At 41.4% G+C, this 15,053-nt stretch overlaps 1 protein-coding gene across 2 annotated transcripts in view; it reads right to left on the minus strand.

Annotated features, from left to right (window-relative positions):
* The window catches only part of slit3 (slit homolog 3 (Drosophila)), a 189,716-nt gene that overhangs the window by 164,882 nt on the left and 9,781 nt on the right, over nt 1-15,053 (minus strand). For both annotated transcript variants that reach the window (XR_004337985.1, XM_032554360.1), the window contains exons 2-3: nt 7,290-7,361; nt 2,367-2,438 (exon numbers count right to left, since the gene is read on the minus strand). Coding sequence is in view for 1 of the 2 variants with exons in the window: in XM_032554360.1 (XP_032410251.1) it covers nt 2,367-2,438; nt 7,290-7,361 (144 nt within the window). In the remaining variant the exon portion in view is untranslated. The remainder of the gene's footprint in view (nt 1-2,366; nt 2,439-7,289; nt 7,362-15,053) is intronic.

A 15,053-nucleotide genomic window follows, 5' to 3' on the forward strand; every position in this document is an offset into this window, starting at 1 on the left:
CATGAAATTATGAAAAAACACAAAATATTAACAAATATTTCTGTCTAGTTTCTACTGCAAATACCTTACAACATTTAAAATAAGACAGATCTAACTTACAGGTAACTTTTCAGGAAGATATAGGAGCTTGTTTTAAGTAAACAGTTCCTTAATATTGATAAAAAGGTTCTGGCAGATTCAGGATTTTCTCCAGTGTATCATCACTGGAAGCTGCCAGACTTTACTTGCTCCCCACCAGGCTTACAAATTTCTTTCATGAGTATTTTTTATGTTTGCCTTTTTATTTATTTTTTTTTTTTTTAAACCCCTCCAGGGGGTCTTTTTGTGGGCTCTAGTGTCCCTTATATGACAGTAGACTGACAGGAAACAGGGAAGGGGAGGGGGGAAGACATGCGGCAAATGTCGTCGGGTCCGGGAGTCGAACCCGCGACGGCCGCGTCGAGGACTGAAGGCCTCCAAATATGGGTCGCGCTAACCGCTACGCCACCACGGCACGCCCTATGTTTGCCTTTTTAAAAGTTGGTGTTTATGTTTTGTTAATAATATCTTGCCAATAACACATAACTGCTAAGTCATATTTTGAAATTTCCTGTGACGTTTAAATATTTTTCATAAACATGGCGGCTGCTGGTTGCTGAACTGACCGCCAGGCTTAGCAACTCAGATTATTTCACTTTTATCATGAAAAAATGTCTCATTATAAGTGAAATAATCTTCTAGAGGAACTGGTACTTTTAAAAAATCAACACTAGGGAATTATTGACTTAAGAGCAGCTCCTATATCTTGCAGAAAGCAAAGGTTGAATTCTAACTTAAATACAGTAATTATCTTAACTTGATAATGTGAGTGAAAATAATCCAGAAATGTTGTTGTTTAGCTGTTTCATCAGCCCTAACCCTTACCCTGACGAAACAGTTTTTATGAGATAATTATTTGGTTTAAATTACAGTAGAAAGTTATAACTCAACTCAAAACTAAAGAGCGATCAGCACTAAAAAACAGATAATGTGTCCATTGCTGTTAAATCAACCTGGTGAACCTTAAAAATAAAACAATATTCTAGCTCACTTTCAAGATAAACCATCTTTGCAGCATCTTTATGAGGTTTACATCAACCTCCATCTTTTTACAGTTCTTAAATTCAGATTTAGGTCAGCGTAATAAAACACTAAAACCAGAAAAACTTCTTCATTTGTTGTAGTTTTGACCCAAAAGTATTAAATATTAAATATTTCTCCTCATCTTCAGATAAGCAGCTGATCTCCATTTACAGATAAAACCAAAACATTTACAGACCAAACTATCTGAAATATGTGACTGTTTAGTTTTTACAGTGATAAACGTGGATTCAGCCTCATCCTTCAGCTGTGTGTGTGTGTGTGTGGGTGTGTGTGTGTGTGTGTGTGGGTGTGGGCGTGGGTGTGTGTGTGTGTGTGTGTGTGTGTGTGTGGGCGTGTGGGGGTGGGTGTGTGTGTGTGTGTGGGGGGGGTGTGTGTGTGTGTGTGCGATCCCTGCAGAACTTTTCACACCACCTAAACATTTTTCCTGTCATGTAACTACGGTGGAGGATTAGAGCCACTGGGGAAAAAATTTATGTAATCTTCTGAGATCAAAAGAATTCTGAGAAAAAAACGTTGGAAATCGAGAAAAAAAAAGTCAAAATTCTGAGAAAAAAGTCAGAATGTTGAGTTTAAATTTGGAATAACTTTTTTCCCAGCAGCCCTAGTCGTTACAAATGCTGCGTTCACACCAAACGTGTTCCTCGAATCCAAAACGCGTCTGATACTTCGAGGTTGAAGCGTCTGCACTTTGAATGCAGACGCCTGACATTTTGCTCTAAACATGTTTCTGGTTTACATTCAAAGTCTGTGTGGAGGCGCGGCGCGGCGCATCAGACGCCCTGGCCGTTGTTTTCCGTTGCCGGCATATTTCTCAGACACGCTGGATGCATCAAGTGCTCAAAACACTCCAAACGCTTCAAATCGCGCCGCGCTAGATCGCTGAGGTGCGGCTGACGAGCAAAATGCGTTTGGTGAGAATGCACCAAAAAACGTTTATGTATTCTAATCCGACCTTTATGTGACATTAACTCAAACCAGAGCATCATGGCGGCATCAGACAAAACAGATTGTTGATTTTCAAATTTTTTTAACAAATAAAAATCTGAAAAGTGTGGAGTGCATTTCTATTCATCTCAGTGTGAGTCAGTAATGGCCGGCTGCGAGTCTTCTGGGTTTTTCTGCACCAGAACATCAGCTTCCAGACCTGCCAGGCTTTTTATTTCAGGGTGTCAGTAAAATCCCAGCAACTCTCACAGGAAAGAGTTCAGGGTGTGAATACTTTGGCTGGATGTGTGAAAACTTACAGCCTCTCCAGCAGCCTGAGGTCCTGGAAGGCTCCTCTCTCCAAGACGCTGATCTGGTTGTCCTCCAGGTGGCTGCAGCAGACAAAACGGCACAGAGACCATTAGTATTCATATCCCTGGAGAAGGAACCGTTAGTTTTCACACTGTACACAGCAGAGAAATGTCCCGTCTGGCTGCAGCAGAGACACTTCACCGGCTGAGTAAACAGAGAGTCAGCGGAGCGAACAGATCTGCCACCAACACTCTGTGCATAACAAATGTTTTAATCTAGTCAGCCAAAACAAATAATTAACATCCAATTCTTTAGAGCAAATTTCCCCCATTTGTCTCGGGGCTTTCATGTGGTTCCTGCAGACCAACATCTCCAGCGTTCCTGTCCCGACTCTGTGTGGGACGCGCCGCTAAGGTTTTCCAGATGGAGCCGACCAAGCAGAAAGAACGTCTCAGCAAACAGCAGGGCGGAGGATTTCTGTCCTATAAGAGCTAAAAACGAGGAAAGAGGAGAACTGAAACATCTTAGGAGATAAAAATGAGGAAACAGAGGAACTGAAACGGGTCAGAGGTTCTACCAAGCCGTCGGGTAAATTAACTTGATTTTGTACTTAAATATCTAAGTTGGTCTTTAATGGTTCCATCGTTATGTTGTTGCAAGTTGGGGTATTTTTGTGTAAATTTGTTAAATTTTGCAATATTTGGCCTGAAGTTGTCTCACTGCTGCCCTCTGTGGTTGAACAGTGGCGACTGCAGTTGAGTTAATGGCGGTGGGCGTACAGCCCAACGCTCAGGCAAAACGCTAGAAAATCACTAATGGGAAACTGCTGGACGCTTTTAATGAGGCTTACAGATCAACCTCTGATGATGAAGCTGGAGATTCCCAGAGAGCAACAAACCAGGAAAATTCTGTTTAGTTTATATTAATGAGAGAAGCAGCAGAAACAACAAATCAGTTTTATTTTACCTGTTAACGCCATCTTTAAGCTAAAATAATTAATTTATTCACAACATAGAAAACTAGCTGAAGTTTCCTCTCAGTCTGAGTCGTGACTGAATTAGTAAGAATGCTTTTATTTTGTAAAGATGCTGACTTCACAATGAGTGAAAAATATTTTTACTCAGATTTAATGCTGACACGTTAAGAACCGCCCACCGACGTCCCGGATAATAAAACAAACGCACCTAATTTCATGTCAGGTTAAAGGTCAAAATTTTGTCATAAAACCCGAGTCCGAGTCTTTGTCTCTGGGTTTCACTGTCACACGAGTCCCGGCAGAGTTTGATGCTCAGTTTTTTTGTTTGTGTCTCAATAATCAATAAATCAATTTATTGCACGATAAATTAAAACAAGTTTGATCGTTTCCTCTTTAATGTCGCTGAAAAGACGGCAGCAAGAACAAGCCTCTAGCTTGAACTTTATTATCCTACCTGCCCCCTTTAGCCTGTTGCCCCTGTCTAAGCTGAATGATCAATAATGTTGTAATTTGATTTTGGTTACAGAAGCTCCATAATGCATTTTAATTATTGTTTTGATTTTTTATTTTGGATGTTTAATGTGATTTATGTCAAATATTCTTCAGAAACAAAAGGCTTTTTTATATCTGAGTGGGTATACTTGCATTAACACAGCGTTGTTATTATTATATTTGTTGAAAATAGTCTCTAAATAACAATATAATTGTTTATAACAATAATTTCTGGGATAATTTATCTTCCAGCACATTTATTATCATGTATAGTTTGAGTTATACAGAGAAAAAGTAAACTTCATTATATGCTGGTTTGGCAATCAGAAACCATTATTATTATTATTATTATTATTATTATTATTATTATTATTATTATTATTACTGCTATTGCTGATCTTTGGGAACAAAGTTACTGTGAAACTAGGTGGCTGAGATGGTGGATATTAATGTGTATTAATGCATATTCACCTATATTTGGTTTTTGAATAATTAGAATAATTATTGTTGAAACCAGAAGTTTACATACATCAAATAAAATACATTTTATTTTCCTTGCATTTCATTTTCTGAATCATTTCTATTTTCTAAAAGCCATAATAATCTTTATCATCTGATGATGATATGAATAAGAACAGGTGGATGAAGTGTTTTTATCTGTTGAAAAGCTTTTTGTTCGGTTGAATGACTGTTAGCTCTGAATCTTCGCTTGGTGTGAATATTTTTGGTTACCCGTTTTTCCCAGGACTTCTCCTCCCAGATTGGAGGCGAACATCGCAGCAGTTCGTCTCTGACCACAAGAAACACACCGCTCGCCTCTCACAAACACACACACACACACACTCCTCTCGGTGTGTGTGTGTGTGTGTGTCTCTCCGAGGCGACACAATGAAATCACGAACTGTTTATTGTGTTTTAGATAAAAAATCAGATGAAGTGAAATAGTCGTTTTGGAGGAACGCGTTTCTCTCCTCTGTGTATTTTTATCTGCCGCTCTGGTTAAAACGGAGTGCACGCAGCCAGCAGTGATTATAGTTATTAAAGCCCTCACACACACACACGCACACACATATGCATGTCTGCGTCAATATCTTTGTGGGGACTTTCCATTGACTTCCATTCATTTCTACAGCCTAACCCTTATCCTCTAACTCTAACCAAAAATCAATTCACACTTTAGTCCTAAATCTGACCCATGACCCAAAAACAGCGTTTCCCCTTGTGGGGCCCAGGCTTCGGTCCCACAAGGAGCAGTAGGTCCCCACAACGTAGTATATGTGAGGAAATGGTCCCCACAAGGTATTACAAACGCAAACACACACACACACACACACACACACACACATTTTAGGCGTTTGCGCTGAAACAGTGAGAGCCTGTGAAGTGAATTAGGGCAGCAGATAAGCGTCTCGTTCTGCTGAGTTCAAACGTTTCAATGATCAGGAAATAAAATTAAGAACCAATCAGCAGCCACGTTATTTCACTGTGGCTCAGTTAAAGCAGGAAACAGATGAATACAGACATTTTCAAGCAGACCGTTGGTTTGCAGATCACGCTCCTGTATCTTTCTACGTCACCATGGAAACCACTTTGTCTTTCACATTCATTTATTATTTAGTATTTTATATTTGTTGTTATAATGTGACAAAATATGGAAAAGTTCATTGAGTGTGAATACTTTTTTAAGCCGTGGTAAATCTGGATATTAAACTCTTTGTTCCTGTGACCTTTCACTGCCAAGAGTCATGCAGAAGTTGTAAACCATCCTGATGCTAATGTCTGCTATGCTAGGTTAGCTTAGCTTGTAAAAGTTTGCAACACGCGTGCATCGTCTCCAGACCTGGAAGCCTCGTTAAGACGTGGATCTGCTTGGGCCTCTGGGCACCCAGAGGCCCGTTAGGAAAATATAGCAGCGCCTTAATTACTGAAGCATGGAGGCATGGAAGTACAGGCTGCAGAAAGGTAGAAAAACACGAAGCAAAAGTATTCACACCTCCTGAACCCGAGTGAAACCAGATTCCACTGAGGATAAAAATCCAAAAATTGGAATTACAATAATAGATCTAAAGCTGCAGAACGTAACTTTTACTTAAAAAAGTGTTTTTACATATTTCATAACAGTATAAGAAAAATAAAATAAAGCTCCTCTGTCTTCTTACAGTGCTAACTAGAAGCTACCAATCAGAGGCAGGAGGCAGATCTTAGCACTGTCAATCATGCTCAAACAAGTTAGCATAATCACCGATGCAGGTGGAGAAATGGTTTTCCTGTAACGGTAAGTTGATAGCACATTTAGCAGTGAGTACATGAGGTTGACTGACGCCACTAAGACCCGCCTCCTGGCTCTGATTGGTTGTTTTTGGTGCATTTCTTCAGACGTCAGCAGCTTAGGGAGGAGAACGAGATTATCTGTTTCATATCACACTGTCATAACATAGAGATACTGTAGCTTAAATATGGATAAAATTTATTTTTCTTAAAGTTACAAAAAATGTCTTTAAATTAGAAAACTCAGGTTTTCAACTGCTTTCTCAGTTGTATCTAAACTTGTGTATTTAGCAAAAACTGCAATGGGAAATTTTTTTTTTGCTTCAGACGGTTATAAATATCTCATGTTTATATCCATTACCTCCATGATTATCTTGAATGAACAAGTTTATTCATGAGATTTTAATTAAATTTCTTATTTAATGGAAACAGAACAATTGCAACATTCTGCTTTTTTAATAATGTAAAAGTTGTAAAAGTTTTGCACCTATTTGTAACAGACATGCAGCGGCTTTTGTGTAAGAGATTTTTTTTTAAAATGATTTCTGTATTTTTTACAAATAAAGTCTGAATGGTGCGGTGTGCATTTAAATCCAGCCAGTCGTCTGGTTGCAGAACTTGGATGGAAAACCAGCTCATGATGCTGCCACCACCATGTTTCACCATGGAGGGGATCAGGTAACATTTGTGTTTCTTAAAATCCCAAGAGAACAAATTAACAGGAGAAAATGTGTAGAATCTAAAGGGTGTGAATACTTTTTTATGAGAGATTTATTCAGAGCTGAATTTCTGGAAGTTCAGGATCTTAAACTGGCAACAAAAGGAGAGCGGAGCAGATATGATGTGAAGTTATTAAATGTATTTCTGCTCGAAGAGTCGTTTGATTTAAAGCAGGAAGATGAAAGGTGGCTTCCTAATGGAGAAGCTTTTAGACTGAAAAACAAAATAGAGATAATTGTTTCCTGCAGGTCAACAAAGCCACTCAAAGAATCTATTCCCACTATTAGATTATTGCTCAGCTTATTTAGCTTTTTGAGATCAAACTGGACTTTAAGCATCTTTGAAGTTCTTTAATTCTTCTTTAACAGATCCATAAAAGGTTCATTTCTGGTAAACACCAAATCTGCCATCACATTTCCCAGGAGCTATGAACATTTTCTATTTTTAGTTACTGAGAAAAAAGAACCAAACTTACAGAATCCTGAGGTTCTTCAGTCCAGAAAAGTCCACTTTAGTAATTCTGGTGATGTTGTTTCTGTTTAAATCCCTGCAGAGAGAAACAGGAAGGTTATAAATCTCACATGAAACAAAGCAGGTGCTAATGCTAATGCTAAAAACTCAATGAGTGTTTCCCCTTTTCTCTTAAATGTATTTAACTGAAGGCTAAATGTGAAGAAACAGTTTGGCATAGTGCAGGTATGCAGGGAGTAAAGGTGGAAAATTCACTGTCTGCTTAAAACAGTGAATTTTCACACCTTGAACTTGCCCTTATCTTGAGAGATAAAGGTCAGTTTTCATCGGTGTAGACTGATAGAGCAGCATAGAGCAGCATGAAATCAAAAATGTGATTGCTGCACAAACATAACGTTAGGTAATGTGGGAGAGCTGGTTGACCTTTTTAGCCTTCACACTTTCACTAATATCTTCAAACTTCAAACCCATAGCAGCACAAACAAAATTTGTGCAGTACAAAAATATCTTTAAATCAAACCAGTACAAAAGCTGCACAAAAGCTAAATGTTTAGTTATTAAACTAAATATTTAGCTAGCTAGCTCAGAGCTAACAAAATCTTTAGCTAGCTCTGATTTAACTACATATTTAGTTTGAAATTGTGAAATTTATGACTGAATTAATAATATTTATAATTGAATGTACCTCATTTTTCTCTTTTATGACTAAATAACCAACTGACTTTCTAACTTCACCATCGGGCCCCATAAACACTTGAGTATTTGAACATTGGTGATGTTTATGTCTTTAATTTTTCAGCATGTGCATAAAACTCTGGGCTGATTCTGTTCTGGTACCAGTCCGGTTCTGGTTAGCCCGGTTCTGTTCCTGTGTTTTTCTGCATCTTTCTGAATGCGGCAGCGGCATGAGCGTGAGAACGGCCGCCATAGAGTCGCAGCCCACACACATGCACAGAAGCACGCTAACAAGCTAACACAAACAGAGTGACACCAAAGCACACAAACACTCCAATTGCTCTGATGGCAACAACATTTTGGGCAAAACTTCCAAAAACTTGGAGACGTGAACGAGGGAAACAATCATCTTCTCTTTCCATCAACAGATTAAAAGCTTGTCGCGTTTCCTGGACGCCATCGGAGCAACGGACACACCGCAACACGAACCGACACCCTGAGTGTGTGTGTATACACTGGCTCCCTGTAAAAGAGTCTGATGTTTATTGAGACGAAATCAAAACACACACACACACACAGTAGTGTTTTTATGTCTTGTGGGGGCTTCATATTGACTTCCATTCGTTTTCTACAGCCTAACCCTAACCCCTGACCCAAAAACAGCATTTCCCCTCAGGGAACAGGATTTGTCCCCACAAAAAGCAGTGGTCCCCGCAACCCGTCAATGCAGCCAAACAATGGGTCCCCACAAAGATATAAAAACCAGGTTCACAGACACACACACACAACATGCTTTTCATAACACGCCTAAACATTTAGAAATATGATTTAGGACCATATTAGGTTTCAAAATGTGAGCTCTAACAGGAGCCAGGCTGAGACTGGGAGCCGGTCCGGCCCGGCCCGACCAGAACCGGACCGGCTCCCGGCCCAGCAGGAGGCTTCCGAAACGGCCCGGGTGCCTCCTCATTCCCACGCTGAGCCAACCAGCGGTCCGGCTCCTGTCTCAGGATTCCTGGCGTGTTTTCCTCTCAACGCGGTGATAAATCAGCAGCGTTACGCTTTGCTCGCGCCGCTTTCATCACCCTGATTTCCAAAGACACATGACGCCGTTTCTGTGAGAAACTCGACAATCAGACGTGAATCGGTTCGCAGCCACATGGGGATCTGGTTCTGGTTTAAACAGCCGAATAATAAAAAGCTTTTCGATCAACCGGCCTCATGTTTACTGCTGCTGAATGCGACAGCAGGGCAGCTTTCACGTCTTCTCACAGCCAAAAACATCAGGGCTACACCTTTAATCGCTTTGATTCAGCCCAGCCGGGTCAGAACCAGAACCAGGCCCAGCTGCAGGTCTCTGAGCATCTGCACAACAGAAGAAACTCAATCAGATCGGTGAAGGTCACAAACCTCAGCTTTGATCGAGGCATTTAGTAGCACTTTACTATATTAGAGGGCGTCAGAATAAAAGGGGCAGAATGCATGAAAATCAACCCGGTCACACAACACTGCCATGCACCACCGTGTCTTGACCCGACTCCAGTCCGCTTTAATCCGACGCCAGTCCGCTTGTTTATAAAGTCCGGTCCGGTTGGTGAGGTGTGAATGCTACATGACCTCTGACCTCTGGTCCTCCAAAACTCTGTCTGGGTTCGGTTGAAGTGAACTCTGGTTCGGTTTGAATGTGAACGGCAAGCGGACCAGAGACCGCTCCAAAAGCAGGAAGTGGACTACAGCACAGGGCATTCTGGGTAAATACAACCAAAGCTAACATGCTAGCCTAGCGCTAGCAGCAGAAATGGCTCCTGGTCTTTAGCCAAAGACTAAAGAGAAATCCTCCAACACTAAAATCTGACGCCTCCATCTTGTTTCCATCTGGTGAAGAAGGAAGTTGCTCTCAGTGTCTTCAGAGGTTTCTGTCATTTCCTTCAGTGGTTCTTGCTGCAGCGCCCCTACAGGCCAGGAGGGGAACAGTAATCCAGAGTAATACTTGAACAAATAGCAGCCAATCACAGCTAGCAAATTTATGCTGACCAAAAATGGCAATTAGAAAAACAATAGAAAATTTACCTACATAAATACTTCAGTTTTGTATCCTAAGAGTATTTAGTAAAGAATAAAGGTATGCTGACTCACCATTGCCCATTTCAGGTAATATTTATTTTCATTTATTTTACTTTTAAATGTGACCGGCACAGGTGGTTTTAAAATATTTAGGATTTAACGGAGGTGCCAACATTTGACGTTTACTTTGTATATTTTCCGGTTTTCAAACTCCAGATGAATCATTTCTTCCAAAGTCAAATATTTAGCATTTTTCTCATTTCCTGTCAACATTTAACATTTTTAACACTAAAACTCGGCGGCTCCAGCAGCTGCTGCCTGTTTCCATCCATGATGAACTCCGTCTTTCTGTCCTCTTCCTGTAGCGTCTGGTTCATCCCTCCATCCACTTCTTCTCTAATCTCTCTCTTTTTAGCTCATCTCTTATCGCTCACAGCTTCACAGTTGACCAAACTAATTTTTACATCTTCCTCTTGTCTTTTATCTCCATCTTTCCTTTTTTGTAACCGCTGGCTGTTTTCCTTCCCTCTCCACAGCTAATCTCTCCATCTCTCTGTCGCTCGCAGTGGGAACGCCTCCTGCTCCAGAGAGACGCGTCTGCAGCCCAACAAACGGACGCTGTGCAGCGCCAGGTGAAGCAATCGGCACGGTCAGGATGACAGCCGAGAAAACTGATTGACCTCAGAAAACTTTGTTTATACGTTTACAAACTGTTTATATCTGATGCAACCTGTTGCTGATTTAGTAGATTATAAAGTTATGCTGAAGAAAATTCGATCTGCAGGCAGGAATGAACAGTTCAGAGTTTTATACAAAGTCTATGAAGAAGAACCGGTTCAATTCATACAAGTTCAGAATGAATCAGTTCATTTTCACAGTTCACTGCTGTGAACGAAGTCATCTGACCGGTTGGGGTGTAACGATGTATGAAACTCATAAAACTAGACGAGACACGATAGTGAGATTTTAAAACTTCAAAGATCTGCAGAAAAATGATTTTATTCAGCATTTTGACCAAAACTCAACAAACCGACAACTCTCTGTTTCTCATTCTGTTTTCTGCTGCTGATGAGCTGCGAATCTCCCTCTGGGATCAATATATCCATTCATCCATTCATTCATTCATTCATTATCTGCCACTCTGTCACTATTTATCGCTCCTACTGGAAACCCAAAATGCTGCCAAACATCTGACTTTAACCAGTCCGTTTGCCCTGAAGGTCCGGTTCCGGTTCAGCAGTGATGAACCTGGAGGTTCAGTTTGTCCAGTAGGAAGCGTGTACTTCATAACAAACTGTGATCGCTGATTGGTCAGCTGCTCATGTTGATGCTTCATCCTGAACGTTTTGCCTCCAACAGAGTGAAGCCTCAGGGTCAGGTCACCCGTCGACCTCTGGCAGAGGAGAAATGACGAGTCCAGAGAGTTTAACGCAGCCCAGGTGATCCAGGTGAACCACGGATCCATGGTTTACCTGGATCCAGGTGTTTGGACCCTCCAGGCTTGACTTGTTTCTGTTTTTCTAACCTTTGTCGTCCTTCTGCTCCGGCCACAGCAGCAGCAGTCATTTCCTCTCCTCCTCCCTCCATCGCTCCCTCATATCTCCGTCTGACCCGTTTTTATCTTCTCGCCATCCTTTGTAGTTCTCCATCCAACGCCTGGTTTCCAAATGCATCCACTTCCACTGCTAATCTCTTGTTATTTTCCACCGGGCCCTTGTGGAGCCGCGCGCCGGTCGATAGGTAAGCCCAATTTGGATTTGAGCCTCCCAGCTGTGCCAGGAATCCTAATTGCCTTCTTCCTTTTCCCTCTGAGCTCCAAAGCGCGGTTCTGTCCCGGTTCAACTGGAAATCCCCCGCTTCAGATGCTCGGACCCATCAGCCCGACGGGAACCTGAATGGAAACTTTAACGACAGGAAGTGAGCGCTGACGCTCCAAGACGGAGACAAAGCAACCGGTTGACTTGGAACAAATCCGGTTCTAAATCGTACGTAATATTCATAACAAAGATGGGAAACTGGTTCTTTAAGGACCATCTGATGCTTTAAGACCAAAGAAACAAACGAAGGCGCCGCTTTGGAGGACGGCCATTTAGGAGCTTAGAGCCAATAAAATTAAGACTCCATTAAATGTTTAGTGAAGCTGAAAAACAGTTTCTAGATTTTAATCTGATATTCAACCATCAGATTCTGATCTGGCCATTCAGCTGAGTGCAGTTCGCTCCGTCATCAAATCCAACAAACTGGGGCCAAACGTGCAGCAAACATTTTAGAGACATTAGTAAATGTCTCCAGAGGTCATGAAAGGTCAACCAGCCCTCAACCTGTTACCAAAATCAAACTAAATTTAAGGGAGGGGCTGACCTTTCATGACCTCTGGAAACATTTATTAATATCTCTAAAAAAAAACAACTTTATTTGCTTTATTCTTTTTGTATTATTTTCTTTGCCTGCGTATTCTTTTGAACAGGTGAACCCCGGTTTACCCCGTATTTGCTCTGGGAGTTTCAGCCAATCAGCATCCAGGATCGGCTGGTGTGTCTGAGTGAGGTCAGACGGTCATGCCGCCTCCACCGCCGTGTGCACCGCCAATAAAACACATGCCACACGAATCCACGCAGGTGTAGAGAGGAAAAACTGCAGCGCTGCAACCAGGATTTAATGTGTTGCTTTGGTGACCAAACACAACATGGCTGCCCTCATTACCATGATAAACCTCCAAACACACACACACACACACCCACACACACGCACACTCTCTGCTCCAGCACAACAACACGTCACAGTTTCCGGTCTCATGTTGGATCCATTCAACCTCAGCTGCGTTGCATGTCGTGAGATTTTACATTTTGCTGCAAAAACAGAAAATCTTACCAACGATTTCTGTTCAGCTTCTGGTGCAAAAATCTTCAAATGCTGAAAATAAAACAAAACTAACTAAAGTAACTTTTTAGGAAGATGTAAAAGTTATTTTAAGGCAATAATTTCCTGATGCTGACTTTAAAGGTTCTAGTTATGTTGGCAGATTATTTATAACAACATATTTTTAATCTGCCTGTGAAACTAGAACCTTTAAAGTCAACATTAAAGAATTCCTTACTTAGAATAACCTTTTAAAGTTTGTTACTTGTACATTACTATAGTTTTATTTCAAGTCCTTGAAGATATTTACAGAAATATTTGGTAAGATTTAGTGGTTTTGCAGTGCAAGAACATGAATAAGCAGTTTTTGATTGGTGTGTGTGTGTGTGTGTGTGGGCGTGCGTGTGTGTGTGTGCGTGTATGTGTGTGGCCTCAGTTTAACTCTGACATGCAGGAAACTTTGGCCGCTCCTCCTGACATCAAAGGTTCGTTTGAAGTTTAAAATAAGATGAGATTCTCCTCCAGCCTGTGTTTATCCGAGTCGTCGTCATCATGCTGATGGTAACCCAGGAAAACGTCCTAAATAAAGGCCCAAACGGGTCACATTTAAATGGTTTGAGCTGCAGAATCACAGAATCTCAGTTTGATTCAGGTCTGGACTTTGACTAGACCAAACCATGCAAATAGTGATCCAATAAAACTTAGTCTGGATTCAGGCCATCCCAGTTTAATCTGATTTAATCAAACTCCAGTCTGTTTGTCTTGAAAGTCCGGTTTGATTGATGTGGCGTAAATGCTAATTGACCTCTGACCTCTGGTCCTCTAAACGTCGGTCTTGGTTCAGTTGAAGTGAACTCTGGTTCGGTTTGAATGTGAACACCAAGCGGAGCGGAGACCGCTCCAAAAGCAGGAAGTGGACTACAGCACAGGGCATTCTGGGTAAATACAACCAAAGCTAACGTGTTAGCCTAGCGCTAGCAGCAGAAATGGCTCCTGGTCTTCAGCCAAAGACTAAAGAGAAATCCTCCAACACTAAAATCTGACGCCTCCATCTTGTTTCCATCTGGTGAAGAAGGAAGTTGCTCTCAGTGTCTTCAGAGGTTTTTGTGTCGTTTCCTTCAGTGGTTCTTGGTGCAGCGCCCCCACAGGCCAGGAGGGGAACAGGTTGGTTTGGGTCAGAACCACAGCAGCTGGAGGAGATGATGGAGTTCTGGTTCCAGTAGAACTGGGTCAATCGGACCATCAGGAGGGGAAACATTCTAAGTTTCTGTCTAACGTTTTCATGTAACGTTGCGGGAATGCGGCTGCCCTCAGAGGTCATGTAGAGGTCACCCTCTGACCCAGAGCTGCAGCCTAAACTGGTTCCCTGCACCGGATCTGGACGGGACGAGCTGGATGACAGACGTGACAACCAGAGAGCAGAAAGCTCTTTGTGGTGCTTCTTACTTTAGATCAGTCTGCTGCAGCAGTAACTGTCAGCGGGATGACATCACCACATGATAACAGTTAATAACTCTGTTGGAGGATGGCGCTAATTCAACGCTTACCTAAATATGCGTGCTAACTGAAGCACATCTGCACGCTAATAAATGGATTCTCAAAAAAAAGAGAAAACAGTTGAAGTGAAGCAGGATGTCCGCTTGTCTGATGGTTTTTCTTCATTTTTCTTAAATAAAATCCGATGCAGAGCAGAGGAAGAAATCTCAGCAGCTACCTGACCTCGGGATGTTTCATAACCACGTTGACAACTAATGATTTAAGTAATTTTCTGTAATTTACCAACAGCCTACAGAGAGGAAATGTGGTTGTGTGTCTCCAGTAGACGCTCTCCAGCAGCAGCGGTTCATTTTGAGGTATTTTGGTTTAATCAGGTAACCTAATCCATCATATTTCATCAGACTCATCAAACACAGATCGCAACCAGAATCAGTGGAAACAGGAAATAACATCATATCTGCAAGAAAGTAAGATGCAGCAAATAAAAACCTAGAAGGTTTCTGAGCATTGTTATGATTATACGTGTTACATAACAGCAGAAGCGGTCTGTGTACGAAACTCAGATTCAGCAGCTTTACGTTCATCCAGATTTCAGATAACATTCTCTCTCTTAACTTTGCTAAAAAGAAAAAGACATTTTTCATATTTGGTTATGTTGATGCACAGCCAAATC

The sequence above is a fragment of the Xiphophorus hellerii genome, chromosome 23 (assembly GCF_003331165.1).
Source record: "Xiphophorus hellerii strain 12219 chromosome 23, Xiphophorus_hellerii-4.1, whole genome shotgun sequence".
NCBI classification, from domain to species: domain Eukaryota; kingdom Metazoa; phylum Chordata; class Actinopteri; order Cyprinodontiformes; family Poeciliidae; genus Xiphophorus; species Xiphophorus hellerii.